Source organism: Oculina patagonica, chromosome 13 (assembly GCF_052425735.1).
Source record: "Oculina patagonica isolate OP01 chromosome 13, crgOcupat, whole genome shotgun sequence".
Lineage (NCBI taxonomy): Eukaryota > Metazoa > Cnidaria > Anthozoa > Scleractinia > Oculinidae > Oculina > Oculina patagonica.
Window position 1 is genome coordinate 28,632,004 of NC_135770.1, and position 20,341 is coordinate 28,652,344.

A 20,341-nucleotide genomic window follows, 5' to 3' on the forward strand; every position below is an offset into this window, starting at 1 on the left:
ACAGGATTAACCCATCAGTACTTGAGAGTACTGTTATCTTAGGGGTCCTGTAAGAATTAAAAATTTAAAAAGGTAAAAATACTAAGTTTAAAAATGTTAAAACTACAATGGTCAAAAACATATAAAAGCTTATGAATAAAAATTACAAATAAAAATGGTCTTTAACTTTTTGTTTAAATAGAAGTCTAGAGTTCAGATTTCTCATGTCTGATGGTAAACTGTTAAAAACGGAGGCTCCTAAAAACGAAAAACTCCGACGGCCAAACTCTAGCTTCATTTTTGGCAGTTCGATAGAGGAAAATCTGTTCCTAGTATTGACACTGTGATTAACTCTTTTAAAATAGTTCTTAAAAGGAGTACAAGCATGCTTGAGAACTTGGTAACCAAGCTATAAACTCAGTGGTCACTGGTAACAATACATCTGCTAGGTTACCAAGCAGCTAAGTTCGAAGCAAGAACTATGTAAAGATGTTTTGCTCAAGTGGATTTACGTCTTTTTTAGCAGGAAATGTTAGCTTTTTACTCAAAGATTGTGCCAAGGAGTATGAACAACATTCAAACATTCAAATTTTGAAAGAAAAAACTGTCCTTAAATATTGATCACTACATCTTTTCACCTCTCCAACCCATGGTGCGTCTTATAACCGAGTGTTTTTGGAGAATTTTCAGTTTGTAAACTTAGCATAACAATGTTGCCAAGTTTGGGGTGCGTCTTATAACCGAGTGCGCCTTACAACCGAATAACTACTGACAGTAGTTCTTGACTGTGTTGGTTATCAGTATTGCTTTGTTTACGGGTCTTTGAAATTCTGAAAGGTGTATTTGAATTGTTTAACTTCAGACTTGAACAAGTGCCGAAGTACTCCATGTCAACATGGTGGAACTTGCATCAACACAGGTCCTGATACTTACCGTTGTGACTGCATGCCGGGGTATACTGGTGTTGATTGTCAAACCGGTAAGCCATAACCTTCAGAGTACATTATATGCGAGTAGTATGTGGATGCACAGCAGCCTTAAATGATTGTGCACCACACTCTAGATTGAGCAGTCTGGGTTTGAGCACTGGCCAGGGTTATTGTGTTGTGTTCTTGGTCACGACACTCTTAAAACTCTCACAGTGCCTTCCTCCACTTACTTTGAAAATTGGTACCGGTGAAATGGGAGGACAATCAGGGGGAATGCTAAGAGATGGCCTGTGATGGACTTTCATCCCATCCAGGGGAAAAACCAATACTCCTAGCGGCTTTACACAATAGAGACTAGTTGAGCTCGGGTCATAAGAGTCAAGATGACTTTCCCATGCAGGCTTTATTTACTTATAACCTTTTACTTGCTAGAAATGGAAATTCAAAAGGTATTAAATAGATTTTGCCAAGCCTAAATGTGGAGTTCCCACTTGAGCCTGCGATCCAATGTAAACCATTACTTGGTCAGCAGTAAACTTCAAAAAATCATTCGACCTCGATGAGTTCTATATGTGAGCCCGCGATATGGTCATGTGATACTGGTCAGTGGATACCTTGTTTTGACAGCTGTCAATTGACCATGACATGGATGTCTAATATCAGATGCAAGCTGGCGTTAACCATGACTTTAAACCGATTTCTAGAGTATTGTCGCCATGTTGGGGCGACATCGTCGCTAGGCGCACGTGCCCGTGATCCATGCCGCTAGCCATGATAACCATGAAAAACCAAAAGCATGGGTCTGTTAATTTTCTATGGGTATGGGGCTCTGCTCTGCGGCCCTTTGGGCCGCAGGGAGCTCTGCTAAAAAACAAGCTAGGTAACTGCAGAGAAATTTATTTGTGCATGGTACCCCAGGAGGGGGGTACTCAGAATTTCACATGATGGGGATGATCAAAGGCTTTTTGGGATTTCTTGGGGTAGGAAGATTTGGCAAGTATTTTTTTGAGTGACTTGATTTAAGAAGGCATTTTTGGGGCATTAAAATCAATCCTAAGGTCGGTGGTAGTGCCTTGGCTGTGTAATTTGGCATAGTTCTGTGAATAAAGTACAAACAAATGTGTTTTTCTAATGTTTTTCTTTGTGTTAGTTATTTTATTCCCCCTTCCTGGACATGAGATTTTTTGGGGCTTAATTTTGGACCAGGGTTTTTTTGGGGGTTTTGTTGAAAGCCCTAGGGATTTTTTTTGGGTCTTCATTTTTGTCCCCATTTGATCATCCTAATCACTTGAATTCCCAATTGGTACAGCTTAACTTGGTGGTATATTAAAGCAATTATTTTAATCACCTTGTACCTCCATATCCTTGTTTTAGAAATTGATCTGTGTGCCAGTAGCCCTTGTAAAAACAACGCAACATGTGAGAACTTCAGAACATACCACACATGTACGTGTCCTGCTGGATTTCAAGGTGTCAACTGTGAAACAGGTGGGCATTTAATAAAGAGTAAAAATAATATTAAAATAAGGCATGCAAGACAATTTTTGTGGCCTATGATATGGTATGATCAGATCAGACAGACAGTGTAAACTTTTAACCTGGAGTTTGGTTTGAGTGATCCACGCTTGAGTCCTGGCTGGGGTTATTGCGTTGTGATCTTGGGCAAGGAACTTTACTCTCACAGTGCCTCTCTTCACCCAGGTATATAAATGGGTGTATGGGCAAATTCAATGTTGAGGGAGGTATCCCTGGAATGGACTAGCATAGCATAGCATCTGATCCAGCTGCAAGGGTTGTAGAAATACTCCTAGTCGCTTAATGCCACAGAAACCAGGATAAGCTCCAGCCTGATGGGTTTCTAGGCTCGTATGCAGACTTAACCGTTGGTTCTTTTTCCAGACATTGATGAGTGCAAACAAGACAAGTGTAGAAATGGAGCTACGTGCAAGGTAATGTCGTTATTATAATTAAAGAAATTATTTTTGTTTGACATACATACATATTAATAGGCTGACCATAACATTCATCATCATCATCATTTTGTTAGCAGGCTTTTATCAAATTCTAAAAGTGATTCGAAAAGAGTATTCATTCAGTGCTTTCTCTTCTACCATTGGCAAAATTGCTACATGTATACTAAATAATGTAGATGTATGTTTGCACTACTGGCCATGCATACACTTAAGCATTAAGAAAGCTAGTTTAATTTCCAGGCATGCTTCTCAAATAGAGGAAACAAATTTTTCAAAGTTATAGACATAACATGCACTGGTAAAAATCCCAACCAGAAGCCTAACAGACCAAATTGCCTTTTGCAAAACATGATTTAGGAGTTGAACCTTAAGTGGCAGGGTTGAGGGCTTGAGCTCAGTACCTCCAGATTTCAATACCAGCACCCGGAACTACTCGGCTGCACTAGTACTGCCTCGTTAGTGTTGATAAAATTACTAAATCATGGTTTTCAGAACAAGCCAGCACCTTCTGGAGTTCCACCAGCTACTGGGGAATGATTACTTTGGCCATAGCAATCAGCTTGTGACAAACAAGCTCTACTTGTCAAAGCCACCTACTCTTCCAGTTGCTGTCGCCTACTCCAAAACGTTTTGAAATCACTGCTAAATATTAAGTATATAATTTCCAGAAGGATAGCTTTTTAGTTTTCTACACCATGCGGTGATGGCCCTGTGTTAATGAAGGTTTTAACTTTATTGTTGATTTTCTCCTCACAGGATATGATCAATGATTATCAGTGTGATTGTGTATCTGGTTACACTGGCCATGACTGCGAACATGACATTGACGACTGCCAAGGATCGCCATGTAAAAACAACGGAACCTGTATTGATGAGGTCAATGGATACAGATGTATTTGTCGTCAAGGTTTTAATGGTAGTGACTGTCAGACAAACATTGATGACTGCAGGCCAGGAAGCTGCAGTAATGGAGGTATGCTGTGGTGAAACTGTTTTTTGGTCAAAATGATTTTTTTAGTTCCACATATTCCGTATTTATTCGATTAAGCGCCCAACCTCGAATAAGCGCCCACCTCGAGAAAGCGCCCACTCTAAAGGTAGGAAAAGTTAATAAGCACCCAGCCTCAAATAAGCGCCCACCCTCCACCCCACATAAAAACTGAAGTGCACAAGAGGAGTATTGATTATTGAAATTGACTTAGTACTACTACCCCCCATGACCGAGTATAGTAGTATTTTACAGAAACTTTCGATGAACAGTTAAAATTCTGCTTTGGTACATCTTCACGTTTTCTTATTATTAGTTGTTTTGTTACAAAAATAAACTTACTATTTGCTGAAAATTGTGACTGTTTATTAAGTGCCCAGCCTCGAATAAGCACCTACCTCGAATAAGCGCCCACTCTCACGGTTCAAAAATTTAATAAGCACCCAGGACGCTTAATCGAATTAATTCCGTATTTTCCTTTGTTTCAGATTTATTAACAAAGAAAAACAAATCAAACTAGTTTGAAATAAATTAGTACACAAGTCAGTATTGATGGCAATTTCAATTTTAGAACCAGTTACAGGCTGTAAATTTAAACGACAATACGACATTATATTGGCATCTCCCTTGTATGCACTCCTATTAAAAATAACAAATTAACAAATTCCAATACCACTATATAGCTGACATGTGTAGGGTTGGATATGTTAGCATGAGCTGGTCTGGGAAAAGGCCATCCATCCCTGCACACATCATTAATTAATTCATTTTGACCATGCAATAAAAAAACATTCACCAAAATATTTTCTCAACTTTCCAACAACATCAAGCTCGATAAAAATGGTATGTTAAAAAAACTCAACTTATTGAATGCGTCAAGTCAGGCAGGCCAAGAAACTCGGTCGCGCATATTACATGATCTCCAGACAAATTTATTGTCCCTTTCAGTGTACCCACTGAAACAATATGCTCTTACAAGCAGGGATGTTGCTAAGGGCCATCTGCTAGCTAATTTAACCAGCTGAAATAGAACTTAAATCCAGCTGTTTTCACACGAAAACAAGGACTTAGGAAAACTTTATAGAGCTGCCAAGGCCAGAAAAGCCAGCCAGGCTTTTCGAGGAGCTTAGGCTTAGTGTTTTCTTAGCTACATCCCTGTATAAGCTCATATTATGAATTTTTATTCAAGGAACCTGCCATGATGAAGTGAACCACTTCCGCTGCGACTGTCCTGTGGGATATCTTGGGCGTACATGCCGCAATTCCACAGATGAATGTTCAATGCATCCGTGTCAAAATGGAGCGACTTGTAATGATTTGCATCTTGACTACAATGTAAGGGTTCACATGCACTGCATATTAAGCTGTTAGTGGGAAAAAGACATAAGGAAAAGGTGCTTTTGTTGCAAATTCGTTGCAATATGGGACAATGTGAACGATCTCAGTTCCAGGCTGAAATGAAGGGTTGGCACAATGGTCCTCAAAAAATGCATGTTTTGTAGAATTTTTAGCCAGATTTCATTAATTGCAGGCCTCACCTTCTCAAATTTTCATAACTCCTTCTTCGAGTCTCTATTTCTTTTAACAAAAACGATATAAGTCTCACTGGCTCACAGAGGTTCTATTATAATTTACCGTTTACCACCCCTGAATTTGGTTGATGTGCTTTTAGTAAAATTAATAATTATATGCAACAAAATATTTGCATGTGAAAGGTAATAAAATAATATTAATATTTATTACAAGAAACTAGGCAAGATGGCCATGTTTTAATGGCTGTGCTTAACTATAGAACTGATAGCATCCATTTTCTACTTTCACTTGCACCTAATCATCGGAAAAGTAATGAGAATTATGTTGATGACCAACGATTTTGCCTAGATTAATTTCCAAACAAATTCTCCAAAGTTCTATGAGAAGTGTATAGTAACCTGTGAGGAGAACTTGCATGTTAACTATAAAAGGGGCATCTTTCTTCTTTTAGTGTTCATGTCCCGTTGGTTTTACTGGCAAGGACTGTGAAACCAATATTAACGACTGTACTTCTCCATCACTGTGTAACAATGGCTTCTGTCGAGATGGAATCAACAACTTCACTTGTGACTGCCATGTTGGATTCACAGGAAGGCTGTGTGATGTGAACATTAATGATTGTCAGGGTACGTAGAGCACCCTTTAGCTTGCCGAGGCCCATTAACCCTTTCCCTTTTATATACCATTTCTGGCAAAAAAGGTAACTAGGGTGCAAAGAAGTTCAATTTTCCAGCTTGCTATTCGGCCAAGTTGTAGCCAGGATGTACTAGCCAAAAAGTCATTTTAACTAGCCGAAAAAAATCCTTATAAGCATGATTAATTTCCTCCAAAAATTTCCCCGAAAACTTTCACTTGCCCATTGGCCAGGTGAAGAATAAAATCCACTAGCCTGGCCGCAAAATCCACTAGCCTTTGGGCTATTGGACATGCACTTCTTTTGCACGCTGGTAACCCTTCCATATCCCATCCATAGAAAATAGTATCCCTTAAACGCAAACCTTCAGAAGGGATACTGCATCTTGATCTTTTCTTAATTTTTTCACTTGAAAAAAAACCCTTAAAATATGTAAATTGATAGACAATTTGGTGGGTTTTTCAAGATTTTTTGAAAGGCCCTTCTAACTGATATTTCTAAAATGAAATAAATGTTAATGTCGGGAAGCGAGGACTGAAATTATAAGTCTGCTGGTATCACCACAGCCCCCTACCACATGTGACTTCCATAATTGATTTGGATTATGTCAATCTTGTGTGTATTTTGTTTTGTGAGCCCTCTCAGTTGACCTACTTTCACAAGGCTGCAAGTTGTCAAACTGTTCAAACCAACAAACCATGGGAGGGATTCTAGAACCACACTTTTTCTTTTTCTTAAGCATAATGCAACTGTTTTAGTTTATGTGTACAATTTCTTATTGTATTGTGCCAGTTTTTAGTTACTTTTAAACTGTTATAAAAAGAAACCAGTTTGGGCTACCCAACATGATATAACCATACGTTATAATAATTATTGCTGTATAAATGTGACAACTGGAAAGATACATGTAATTTAGTGGACCTTTAATATGCCTCCATTGTGTTCATTCCTTTTTCATTTTGTTATCCCAATCTTTATGAAGTTTTGACAATTTTTTCCAGGTCATCAGTGTGAAAATGGAGCATCATGTGTTGACAGAATAGACCAGTACACATGCAATTGTACTGAAGGTTTTGAAGGGCCATTATGCCGTAATAACACTGATGACTGCATATCAGCAGTGTGTCTTAACAATGCTACATGTGTGGATCAGATTGCCAATTACACCTGCAACTGTAGTCTAGGGTTTACAGGTGAGTCAACCAATTGCAACCAACCAACGACCCAACAAAAAAACCAACCAACTAACCAAATTACCTACCCACCCACCCAAACCAACCAACCAACCCAATCAAACCCAACCTAACCCAACCCAACCCAACTCAACCACCCAACCAAACCCAACCCAACCCAACTCAACACCCAACCAAACCCAACCCAACCCAATTCAACCCATTCCACCCAACTACACCCCACCACACCCCACCCCAACCCACCCTACCCCACCAACCAACTAACCAACTCAACCAATCCAACCTAACCTAACCTCCAAATTAACCAACCAAACTCAACCAAACCAAATTCAATCCAACCCAACCCAATGCAACCCTACCCAACTCAACCGAACCAAATTCAACCCAATCCAATCCAACCCGGCACCAATGACACCAATGACACTGCGTTTCTGGAATTTTCTGTTTTAATTCCGTGATGTTTGCCGGAGGAATCCCTGGCGCCGGGAGGAAATCTTGCTGGTTGGCGGACTGGAGCTTCGCGCGTTTCTCCTCGATGCTGCGATGAAGAGAGGCCAATTTTCGTTGTTTGGCTTGCAGCTGCTCCTCTATTTCTAGACTGGCAAGCTCCTCTTCCAACCCAGATATCTGGGCATCAATATCGACCATTGGTGTCATTGGTGGTGCCTGTTTTCGCGGGGAGCTTTTTTCCTCGCCTTCGCAGAACTTGCTGGGAATCCCCCAGCTATGGTCGCTCGCCGGAACACCGCATCCAGGGCATTTGGACGTCCTCTTTGTTTCTTGGGTTTCCATACTGTTTGAGCCTGAAGCTGCCATGATGCTAAAATGCTGACTAAAAGTGCTTATAATAACTAATAATTGCGAATGCTATGCGGTCAATGCTCGGTAGTAAGACTGATAATGAAGCTAAAATGCTGACTAAAAGTGCTTATAATAACTAATAATTGCGAATGCTATGCGGTCAATGCTCGGTAGTAAGACTGATAATGAAATAGCTAGATTTCTACAAAGTATCAAGTACAAGGTATGTTGCAATATCCCCTATGTGACTTTATACGTAATTGAACATTATTGGCTTGCAGTAGTCTTATGACTTTCATGTATAAAAATTGCTCAATCGATAAAATTAGCCTGCACCTTGCCTGAACCCAGCTGTGAAACTTTCGAGTGGTTGTCATGTCTAGATTCATATTAATAGTATTAATATTCAACCCAACTCAAACCAACCCAACCTACAATCAAAGCAAAGTCAACTCAACTCAACCCATCCCAATGAAACCAAAGCAAATTCAACCTAATGAAATCGCAATCAAAGCAAATTCAACCCAATGCAATCATAATCAAAGCAAATTCAACCCAACCCACTGCAACCCAGGAGTACCCAACCCAACCCAACTCAAACCAACATAACCTACAATCAAAGCAAAGTCAACCCAACCTAGTTGCAACCCAATGCAACCAAACGGACCAAACCCAACCCAATCCAACTCAACTCAACCCACCCCTATACCCAACCCAACACAACTGAATGCTGACTTTACCTTTTTACTTCACATACAGGTCGTCACTGTGAGGTCCCTATTGACTATTGCGCTGAACGGGGCTGTAACAACAGTGGGACATGTGTAAACGAGCGAGCAGATCGTCGCTGTCTCTGTCCACCAGGCTACAATGGGACTAGTTGCGAGATTGACCCGTGCATGAGGCAACCATGTCGTAATGGTGGTACATGCAGTTTGAAGAATGACGGCAGTTACAAGTGCAATTGTGTTGAAGGTTATACCGGGTCAGACTGCGAAACGGGTAAGTTATAATGGTATTTCTGACAAAGTTACATCACAGAACAGGCAGAAATAGCTATTTTGCCAGCATTGACTTTGACCAAAGGTCTGGGTCTGCGTAAGAGGGATTATCATGGTTAGCATCTTGAGATATGTGTAGTCATTTGTTACAAATTTGAATTGAGTCTAGTTCAGCACTTACTTGAGCACTACAATCTATTTTGTAAATCGTGAGATATTTGATTTTAGCCATTTCACAATAATTATTTCTAGTTCACGCACCTGGCTTTGAGGTCCTTGCTGACCTTCAGGCCCAAATAGAAACATCTGATTCCATGGGTTGTGTGTGTCTATAAGATCAGAGCCAGTGACTGAGGTGCTTATTATTTTTTTCCAGATATCGATAACTGTGATCCTAGGAATGACATCTTTTCCCAGGAAGGTCAAGGTTCGTGGACAGAGTTCGGTTATTGTGGACAACATGGGAAGTGCGTGGATGGTGTCAACAAATACAATTGTCAGTGTGACCTGGGTTGGACTGGGGAAAAGTGCGAAACTGGTATGTCAAGAATGTTTAAGGAATGAGACTTCTATTTTAATGTTACTGATCATGAACAAACACATTGCATCATGTTAAATCACTTTGCCAACTTAAATATAGACCAACAAATTAAAATTGATGTCAAACTATGTTGCATATAGCAATGTTCGAAAATTTGCTTAGCAACATGACAAATGTGTTTGCATGATTGCTTTCCGAATACTTCTGAGCACTCATGCTAGTTTTGGACCTGGATAAAATAGTAAATGTTTGCCAAAAACTGGAACTTATTATTTCCCTGACTGTTATTTTATTTTACAGATATAGACGAATGCTCTCCCAACCCATGTCAACATGGTGGACAATGTGTGCAGACATTCAATGCCAGTTATGTCTGTGGCTGCGCTGCAGGTTATACCGGGGTCAACTGCACAGAAGGTAACAATGTTTTGGTCTGGTTACCAATTTGATGATTAGATTAAGTAAAAAAATCAAAATTTGAAGGCACAGTGACAAGAATGACACTTGGTTTTTTGGCTATTTTTTAAAGTGCTTAAACAGAGCTGAATTTTGGCATGTGAACTTCCTTTTACATGAGAAACGTTATTACGAAGTTTTTTTTACTGGTTTGTGCTTCCTTTTGGATAAATAAAGTATGCAAAAAAACTAAGAATTTAGAAGCGGCTTTCTTTTCAGTATAAATTCTGAGTTTTTTACATACTTAATTTCTCAAAAACAAAGCGAAAACCAGGGAAAAAAACTTGCCACACATGCCGAAATTCCACTGTTTTTGAGCATTTCCAAAAGTGGCCAAAAAACCATAGTGTCATTCTTGTCGCTGTATGTTCATTATTGCATTTTGGAATCATGTGTTTTTTAGATGCCTGGTGTTAAGCAATTTCTCCTTTCATAGCTAGCTATAACATTAAAGATTTTTAAAGTTAACAAAACTTAAACTTTTTAGTTAACATCATGCATGTGTTCCTTGTCAGATATTGATGACTGCGCACCCAGTCGAAATAATTCCTGCACATCTAACTCCACTTGTGTGGATAAACTTAACGGATATGAGTGTCTCTGCCCTCCAGGACTGAAAGGAATATACTGCCAGTCAAGTAAGTATTGAAATATTAAAAAGTACTAGATGTGGATTGTACAAATGCCTCCATATGGCTGGCAAAGCCCTGAGACCGAGCCACAACCCCCCATTCCAGAAACCTGATAATTTAGTTGAAGGGGAAAATAAAAGGGGAGGAGACTAGAAGGTGGGGTGAGGTAAAGCTTAAACGGGCAGTGTCACGGATTTTACCGGATTTTTAAACAGCCAAAATATTATTTATGTTTGTGTCGTAGGAAAGCTAAAAATAATGGTCCAGTTTTATTAAAAATTGCTATATAAGAGCACTGAAAGTGTTTAGCTGCATCATTGGCTGCGGATGGCTCGGATGGAAATGGATTGCAATTTGAAAAATTAAGGCTTAACTTTTCAAGTTTTTTTCTGCGCATCTTCAAAAAATCAATATTTTTAGCCGTGGCTTGATTTCTTTCCTCAAGTTAAGATCAGATCTTCCTTTAGATGTTCAAAGATAATGTTTTTTTTTTGGTTAAGCTGCCTACCACTAATTCTAGAACAGTTAAGACCAAAAATCTGTGAAATCCCCGTGACGTAGCCCCTTTAAAGCAACTGCCACAGAAACTGCTTGACTACTGAAAACAACTGCTACAAATCGTTTGAGAGCTTGAGGATTCTAGTTGTGACAAAGCAGCCATGTTTCGCATGAGTCTGCTACAAGCTTGTAACAGGCTAGTTAACTTTGTTAAATTGTAATTTAACTAAATTTAATAACCTTTTTTGTCATACTGTGTAGACTCGTCATGGTGTGAAAATCCCAACCCTTGCGTAAACGGTAACTGCACAGATGTGCCGGGAGAAAATTTTTCTTGTAGCTGCGAAGAAGGTTTTAAAGGAGAAAGGTGTGAAATAGGTGAGAATTATAGGTGCAAGAGTGTCTTAAGGAGTTATGAAGTTAAAGGTGTGTCACTGTTGCATCTCGATCTTTGTTAACATTAGATTGACTGATCACGATTATTATTATAAGCCTGGGCAGGTCGCAGTGAAAATGAATTTTCCAGTTTCCTTCGGAGTTGCATAGCCCAGAGGCCTTATTAAATAATTACTTCACCTGCGAACAAATGTCCAAAAATGTTACTTGCTCACCGGGAAAGTGATGGATTTAAAAATCCACTAGCCTGACAGGAATATATTCCACTAGCTCAGGCTATCAGACAGGACTTTCTTTGCACGCTGCTAGGAAAATACATCACTATTGATCTAAAAAAAGTAATTGTGTTGGTTGGTAGGGGCTTATGTTATGCAAATTAATTTGGTGGGCTTTTGACACTTTTTGCTTCTTTGTGGGTGGTCAATGTCCAAGTTTAAATAAATCTTACCTTTGTCTTGTATTTTGTTTCTTTTTAGATATAAATGAGTGTGAAAACCAAGTACCGGTATGTGGTAGCAATTCAGTTTGTCTGAACTTGCCTGGTGGATACAAGTGCAGTTGCAAGAGTGATTATACTGGACCACAATGTAACAAAAGTATGTTTGGAAACTTGTAACACTCAATAAACTGCCAGTTTATGTTTTGAATAAGAAAATACTGTTGTTATAAGATTAAATTTAGAAATACAGTTACCGTAACAATAAATACAAGCAAAATAATGAACGCTTTCGTGACACCTGCCCATTCAATTAAATCACATGGAAAGAAGGTTTTTTTAGGTAACGGACATTTTAATTAATTATTAATTTATTTTTTAATTAATTTAATTATTATTATCACACCTTTACTTATATAAATAATTCTTCGAAGAGAAAAGGTGCCAGGATGTCACCGAAACGTCGTTCATTATTTTCGCTTGTATTTATTGTTAAAAATACTGTTTACAGAAAGTTATGATGGCAGAATTAAGAAAATACTAATTGGAAACTGTAGTAAATGTAGACTGCAAGACAGTCTTTCTTTTTCTCTATAAAATCGTTAAACAATTGCTTATGGAAGACATAAAGTGCCAATCATCTCGTGAGACTCACACGACCTCACGGTGAGCGTGTTCAAAACTTTTAAAGATTGTTAATAAGTAACATTGGGTGCTTGACAAACATTTTCATTAACTAAAAATAAGTTACCAGTATTAACAATTTATCTCTGTTTTCTTTTTTACTTGATTTAGAAATCAACGACTGTGTACCAGACCCCTGGTAAGTGAATTCAGGTTTGACTGACTTTTGGTTTGTATAACCTCTCTTCACCCCCCCCCCCCCCAAAAAAAAAAAAAAGGAAAAAGAAAAAGAAAAAGAAACATGCACACAGCAAGTAATAGTCCTTTTCACAGTTTTCAATGCCACATATCTTGACGGGTAGGCAACACGGTTGGAAACTGCAGTGTTTGTATGGGAATCCAAGTTTTTATTTGTGAAGTTTGAATCATGTAGCTGGGCTACAAAGCTTTCAGTTAGCTTTTAATTTTCCATACATTTGTGTATATTTTTTTCCACAAATTGACGCGGTTCGCTGGAAAAATTATAGACAGATGTATGGGAAATTAAAAACGTAACTGTCAAACGCTTTCTAGCCCATTGACAACCTTCGAACTTCGCAAATAAAAACTTTTGCCTAGTATCTCAGCTTTACAACTTCATAAGTTGTCCAGTATTCAATTTTTGAAAGGGATATTTGCTGTCGGATTCCCATACAATACTGTTATTTCTACCTGCTTGGCCTACTCGTCAAGATGGCGTTGAAAACCGTGATACATGTAAGGTCTATTGACATGCTTTTGTGCCGATACATCTCATGCCTGTATTATCAACTTTTATTTCTTTCATGTACACCCTGACTGATGTATGGTTTGAAATTATAAGCTCCCCTCTCTGCCCTCCCTCTAATAAGTCCCCCCTCTAAAGGTCTTAAATTGAAAAACAAAATGCCCCGGGGGCTTAATAGAGATTTTTACTGAACACCGTTTTCATTCTATAGTTTGAATGGAGGCACATGTGTTGATGGAGACCGATCCTACACCTGTAAATGCTTAGCAGGTTTTACTGGGGACAGATGTGAACAAGGCCAAGGTTAGTTCCTGTTTCTTCATCATTATGATTTCAAATAATTGTTTATTGTTAGTTATCAGGCATCATTACTTTCTAGATTTTTTGTCAAATTCCCATAAAAATTTCTCTGAAAGAAGTGTATTAGCCTTGAACTTATTGTCCCAGCTTTGAAAAGCAGTCTTTTTTACACAAATTGTGCAAAAAACAGTTAAAGCAAAATTTTATGGTGTTACGTGTTGTTTTCATAAAGCCCTGTCCTCTGCTCTTTCACAGTGGTAAACGGAGAAGAAGGCAAAGTGTTTAACAACAGTAAACCAATCAGTGTTAAGCTAAAGTACAGAAATCCAGTTTCTAAGACTAAGTACAATAGTATTAGCATGCAAAACAAGCACATAAAAGAAATGGGCTTGTATAACTACAACTTAGTTTTAGTTCTTTCAGGTCTCTGGCCATACTCATTGCAAAATTTAATATAGTTTAAAGACTAATTTTCAAAAAGAAAAAAAAGAAATCTTTTATTAGACATTTTGATGCATAGTATACTTGTTTTGCTTCCCAAGCTTATTTCAACTGGAAAACTCACCAAAAAATAAGTACAGAGATACTTGCAGTCACTAAAATTGCTGGTTGCAAATGAACTAGAACTTATTTGAAAGAAGGGGGGGGGGGTAGAAATTAATTGAAAGTGTCTTGTTGGTTGTTGGGGCTCATCACTGTAGAGAACAATACAGTTCCAGAAGTTGCATGATAAGCTGGTTGATAAATATAACATCAGCGGTTAACAATTATTGTTATTTTTCCAGATATCAATGAGTGTGCAACAGGTGAGGCCATTTGTTCAGCAGGAGAAGTCTGTGTCAACACATTGGGAAGCTACAAATGTGTTTGTCCTGAAGGATTCACAGGCGCAGAGTGTATGATAAGTAAGTGCAATGATTACACATTTAGGTACACAATATGCTCAAGTGACAAGAAGAGCCACTAAAAGGTTTGATCAGATTTAAGCAGGTTCAAATAAAGTGCTGAAAATTGTTGTCGTGTAAAAAAAGGTAGAAAAATTGTTGTCACTGACAAAAAAATTTAAAATGGACATTTCGTTTAAAAATACTGTAACCTTCTTCAGCATAGATTAAAATGGCATCCAGATGTAAATAATTTGTTTTTTAAAAACAGGCGAGAACTCACTAGGGATTGGCCAGGATTTTGTACATCTCAGGAATGTGCATGTGTTCGTTGATCCATTTCGGTTCATAGATAGAATGCCACACTTCTAAAAACAGTCTGCGTGACCACTGACAACAGCGGGCTACAATCTTGACGTCATCAAAATAGAATTTGTGATTACCGGTAGTTTGTGTGCAATGTTGAATGTGCCAACAGGGAGTTCTTGTCACCTGTGAAAACAGCTCTTTTGTGTTCTCTTGTGGTTGTTGCAAAAGTTGACTTAGAGTGACTTAGAGTTAGATAAGAGCTGACTTTAATTCTCATCCTCAGTGTTCATTCAGATAAGCTGAGAGTGCCTAAAAGTCCAAACGATCTGGAGGCAGCATGGCTGAGTGGTTAGAGTGCTGGACTTGAAATCTGAAGGTTGCGGGTTCAAGTCCTGTTCTGACCACCAGCTGGTGTTGTTCTCAGTGGTCTCAAGTTCTACTCCTCGGCTACGTTTGTAAATAGCTAACTTGTCTGCCTCCTGCCAGTTGGGATTTCTAGCCATGTTATGTTCCTTTAAAATAATTGTTTCAGTGTTTGTTTACATTTTCTCTGAAAAGAGCCACTAGTGGAGTGGCCAATTAAGTTTATTATTTATTTATTTATTTATTTATTTATTTGTTTCTTTATTTGTTTGAATCATCTGCCTGTCTGTGCCAAAGGAGTGAAGGCTTTTGTCATAAAAAATGTTTGGTAAATTCTCCAAATTCACAAACATTACGATCCATGAAATATTGCCCTTTCAAAATCCAAAATAAAGTTGTCGCAAATATTTCACATTGTGAGGTTAACAAAAAATATGAACAATTAAAAATTAAATGAAAATTAATGTCGTTTTTTTACAGACATCAATGATTGCAACTCTTCTCTGTGCCTGCACGGTGGAAAGTGTCTTGACAAAGTCAATGATTTTGAATGTGACTGTTGTCCAGGTTGGAGTGGAAAGAACTGCGAGCAGTGTAAGTTTTATTTCATTCCTAATCTACAGAGTTGCTGTGGTTGTGTTCAAGTTGAATGACTATCAAATGTAATGAGACTTATAGGTATTATAGGTATGCAATGTATGCAGAGAGCTTTGTAGCTGTAGCCCTTTACACACATTGCAGGCCTATCATACTTGTATTACAGGCATGCAATGAGTGCAGAATGCTTTGTAGCTGTAGCCCTCTGCCCATATTGCAGGTCTTTCTTACTATATTATAGGCATGCAATGTGTGCTGAGAGCTGTGAAGCTGTAGTCCTTTGTACACATTGCCGACCAATCATACTAGTACATAGGCATGCAAGGAGTGCAGAGAGCTATGAACCTGTAGCCCCTTGCCCACATTACAGGCCTATCATACTAGTATTATGGGCATGCAATGCACGCAGAGGGCTATGTAGCTGTAGCCCTTTGCACACATCGCAGGCCTATCATACTAGTATTATAGGCATGCAATGCATGCAGAGGGCTATGTAGCTGTAGCCCTTTGCACACATTGCAGACCTATCACTCTCCTATCATACTAATTTTATAGTCATGCAATGCGCACAGACGGCAGAAGTGGTAACTTGTTTCACACCTGCTGACTTAGGAATTTGTTGTGTAAAGCTATAGTTTTTTATTTATTTAAAATGTTTATTTTTGCAGTTAACATTGATGAGGATGTTTGCGGCTGTGACCAGGGAACTTGTGATTGCAACAAAGAAACACAGCGCAGCTTTTGCACCTGTTTCAAAGGATTTGAAGGTAGCATTTTAATGGGTTTGTCTTAATGTCATCGAGTATTCTTGTCAGCTTTGTGATTGAAATATATTCATTGATAATTTGTTTGTTTTTGTAAGGTGATAAATGCCAAACAAATACCACAGTGAAAGAATTACAGAGATTAGCAGGTAATTAACTACAGTAGAACCCCGATAACTCGAACTATGAAGGGAAAAAAAACAGTTCGAGTTAGTGGGGTTTCGAGTTATCGGGGTCGATTGAATATTTAATTTGCCAAGTTAATAATTGACTGTTTACTGATTTTTTAGCACTTCAATATACAGTACAGTGCAAATTGAACTTATCTTGCCAGAAACTCTAACATGATCATAAATTCTTATGATAAGAGTGGCAAATTGGCTGTCAAGTACGTGATCTCTTCATTGCTCTAATCAATGAACAACCTTGGCGAGTTGCAAGAACCGGAATTCGAGTTATTGGGGTAAATTTGACCCAAATTTTGTTCAAAGGAAACGAAATCTAGTTTGAGTTAGCGGGGTTTTTGAGTTATCCAAATTCGAGTTAACCGAGTAAAAAAAAAACTGAAAACTGGAGTCAAATCCAAGGGAAATGGAAGTTAGTTCGAGTTAGCGGGGTTGTTCGAGTTATCCAAGTTTGAGTTACTGGGGTTCTACTGTACAAACAGGCAGGGTTCAAAATAGCAGCCGGCACTTTGACCACACTTGCTGGCTACTTTTCACCGTAGAAGTAGAAAATATCATGCTTTGATTGGCCAACTGAAATCAAAGTCACTGTTATGTTATAGTAAACATTTCATAACAGACAATGAAGTAGCCAACAGGGCTTGGAATTGCAACATCCTGGTCACCGATACGCCCAAAATTTTATCCTTGGCGACTAAAAATTCTGGTTTACGTTTATGTTTCTGTGTGAAGATGAATAACAGCAATTTTCTCAGGTATTGTGCCCTCCAGAAAATAATGATGGAAGATCTTATTTGCTTCTAAAAGTAAACATGCTTAATAAGAAAAGAAGTGACATTGCTCCATTCCATTCTCTTGCTTTGACGTAAAATACTGTATCACCTTGGAACACTTAAGTGTTAAAGCCAGTAAAAATCATAGATGATCGTCAAAAACTCGGTCATAGAGCCCAAATATGATTTCGCCCATACTTTGTATATTGGTAGACCCAAGTCCGATACACATGCCAAGGATATTCATTTACTGTAATATTCACTTGTTTAAGAGAAAAAAGATTAAAACAATTTGCAGTATTTTCTTCAAAACATTTTCGAAAATTGACACAATTTGTGGCATTGTCAAGTCAGCCAGGCGACAGTTTGAAATGATTTCCACACAGGTCCAGTTCGATTGATGCTTCTGTAATTGAATGACAGTGAAAGCGGTCCATTATCTCTGCTCACAAATTTAATATATTTTTTTAAATAAGTGTACCTAAATCCTCTCTGAAAAGTGTTCGTTGGGACATCAAACAAACTCGCCAAAAAATGCATGTGGTACGCAATGAATCTCAAAAGAAAAACCTTCTGTGGCAAGTTTAAGGATGGTTTTAGTTTTTTACCGTTTAGTTTTTTTAGGATCTTTTAAAGCAGTTAATTAGAGCATGCCCGAAGTTAGCGAAATTACACTATCCGCCATGATCCAATATGCAAATTAGGTCAACACTCGAAAGATTTCCGCCTTTGCATTCGCAAAGAATTTGACAATACAAATCCCCCTTCGCGTTTTTGGGCGACGTAAGATAAGAAGAATGAGGCAAATATTTGTCTGAGCGAAATGTTGAGATAAACTGAATAAAAACCAGTCGAGCATTCGTAAACATTTTGAAATTCGCTTACCTCAGTGTCCTCATTCAACAATCCTTCGCGATGTTTGGCTGCGTTTTGTTCGTTGTGTGGTAAATTTTGCTATATCCTTAATGCAATTGAAGCTTAGTATTTAAATAAATCCACCACATCCAGCAATACTTCCTTTTAAAGCACTGTTCAGTGCAGGCCATAAACAAATACTGTTACAGTTCGTTGTTGACATGTTAGCAGTCTTCACGGTCCAGTGGTATCTGTCACGCAATACGAATACAAACTGTGACTGAATTATGTCAACTATTTTTCGTCTTTTTTTTTTTTTTTACCAGACTCCCTCTAGTAACAACATGTTTCATCAAGTAGTTCCTTTGTTCGGCCGACAAAAAAGTCCCCTTGACTCTCTCTAAATTTGACTTATAGAAAGGATTTCCCTATATCTCTCTTTTTATTATTTTTTTTTTTGAGGGGGGGGGGGGGGATTACGGCTCGACTGATTATGCACCCTCACATAATAATACGAGCTGTTTGGAGCGTCTGCAGCATTTCGGAAAAAACGATGCCGCAGTTATCCCAATCAACGTCACAGTCAGGCGTTACAGTAATCAATATGTGGTTGATTCAGGCTTTTATATAAATTCATTAATAGAATAAAAAGTTTTTAGAATTCGTTTTCTTTAAGTTGTACCCACAAGAAAATGAACTGGCTACATTGCAAATTGTTTTAAGTTGAGAATGGCATGTGCCTTTTTTTTAGTCAAAGATAAACCAGATTCAAGACCGAGGATCCTACCTCGTGAGGTAAGCCAAGGACCCGAGCGAAGGGTGGGGTCCATGCGTGCCCGTGACGCCAACTTTATCATGATGAGGTTTATATATTTTTAACAATATTCAAATCTCTAATGTTCACTGTTAAAATGCACGAATCCAAATTTTCGTATTTTGATTGGCAATCTTAGTCCATACGTGAAAATTTAATAATAAATAAGAGTACTTGAGTCAGTAGAAACCGTGAAAAATATTTTGGCATGGACTTACGTGCACGACAGTAAACACGATGAAGATTGCTGCAATAACCCCTTATTTTAACTTTATTTTAATTTTTTTCTTACAAAGCGCAGTATAGTTAGCCCCAGTTAAAGTTTAGGCAATTAGGCCATAAACCTATCTGAACGTAACCGTATTTGCCCGTGTAGCACTATTTTTGTCTGTTCAGTTTGCGTGACACTCAGAATCGTGTTTGTTTTATCGTCTTATTAATTTTGTTTGCGCTTTGACGGAATTTTAAATTATAGTCCCCGAGGCCATGGCCTCGGTGGATAATTTTCTTAAAAAAATTTACAGATAAAATCCATGTTTTGATCTCGTGATTGTCATTTTCGTTAAGAAACGGAGGTATTGATGTTTTCGTGTAAAACCTTCAAGATTAATCAAAGACAACCGGCGACTTTTTGTCGCGCCGACATGTAGCATCTTGCATATTTCTGTCTTTTCCAAACGTTTTGCTTTTGGAAAAAAAAACTGAACTGCAGTTATTGGTAAACTAACAAGCGAATTTTGTTTTCAACTTACCGAAACCCTCACTGAATTCTAAAAAAAAACGAGTTATTTTCGACCGGAGAACCAAGAGAACCTTTTATTCATTCGCAAGGCAGGATGCTTTTGTGCAGCAGTAGCAAGCATTTTTTGAGTGCGGTCTGTTTCGGAATTGACAAAAACGGGTTTTTGTACAGTCTGAGAAGCTATCAGTTATTTATTCTCTCCTTATTTTATCGTCCCGCGTTACGCCTTGCATTCAAAGCTGCACATTTAAGGATTGGAATCGGTTATCTTTAGAAATGGTCAAGTGTGTAAGAAATGGAATATTCAAAGAACGGAGAAGATTCTCGCAAGCTTATTGCTTTGGAACTGTAACTAGTATAATCCAAGCCATAAGC

At 38.3% G+C, this 20,341-nt stretch overlaps 1 protein-coding gene across 1 annotated transcript in view; it reads left to right on the top strand.

Annotated features, from left to right (window-relative positions):
• The window catches only part of LOC144637230 (uncharacterized), a 36,381-nt gene that overhangs the window by 9,202 nt on the left and 6,838 nt on the right, over positions 1-20,341 (top strand). The window contains exons 8-26 of the mRNA XM_078496357.1: positions 842-958; positions 2,283-2,396; positions 2,808-2,857; positions 3,638-3,854; positions 5,059-5,204; positions 5,854-6,028; positions 7,038-7,229; positions 8,790-9,032; positions 9,408-9,569; positions 9,873-9,989; positions 10,544-10,666; positions 11,420-11,536; positions 12,031-12,150; positions 12,786-12,813; positions 13,592-13,683; positions 14,466-14,585; positions 15,717-15,830; positions 16,502-16,600; positions 16,696-16,746. Coding sequence (XP_078352483.1) covers positions 842-958; positions 2,283-2,396; positions 2,808-2,857; positions 3,638-3,854; positions 5,059-5,204; positions 5,854-6,028; positions 7,038-7,229; positions 8,790-9,032; positions 9,408-9,569; positions 9,873-9,989; positions 10,544-10,666; positions 11,420-11,536; positions 12,031-12,150; positions 12,786-12,813; positions 13,592-13,683; positions 14,466-14,585; positions 15,717-15,830; positions 16,502-16,600; positions 16,696-16,746 — 2,397 coding nt within the window. The remainder of the gene's footprint in view (positions 1-841; positions 959-2,282; positions 2,397-2,807; positions 2,858-3,637; positions 3,855-5,058; positions 5,205-5,853; positions 6,029-7,037; positions 7,230-8,789; positions 9,033-9,407; positions 9,570-9,872; positions 9,990-10,543; positions 10,667-11,419; positions 11,537-12,030; positions 12,151-12,785; positions 12,814-13,591; positions 13,684-14,465; positions 14,586-15,716; positions 15,831-16,501; positions 16,601-16,695; positions 16,747-20,341) is intronic.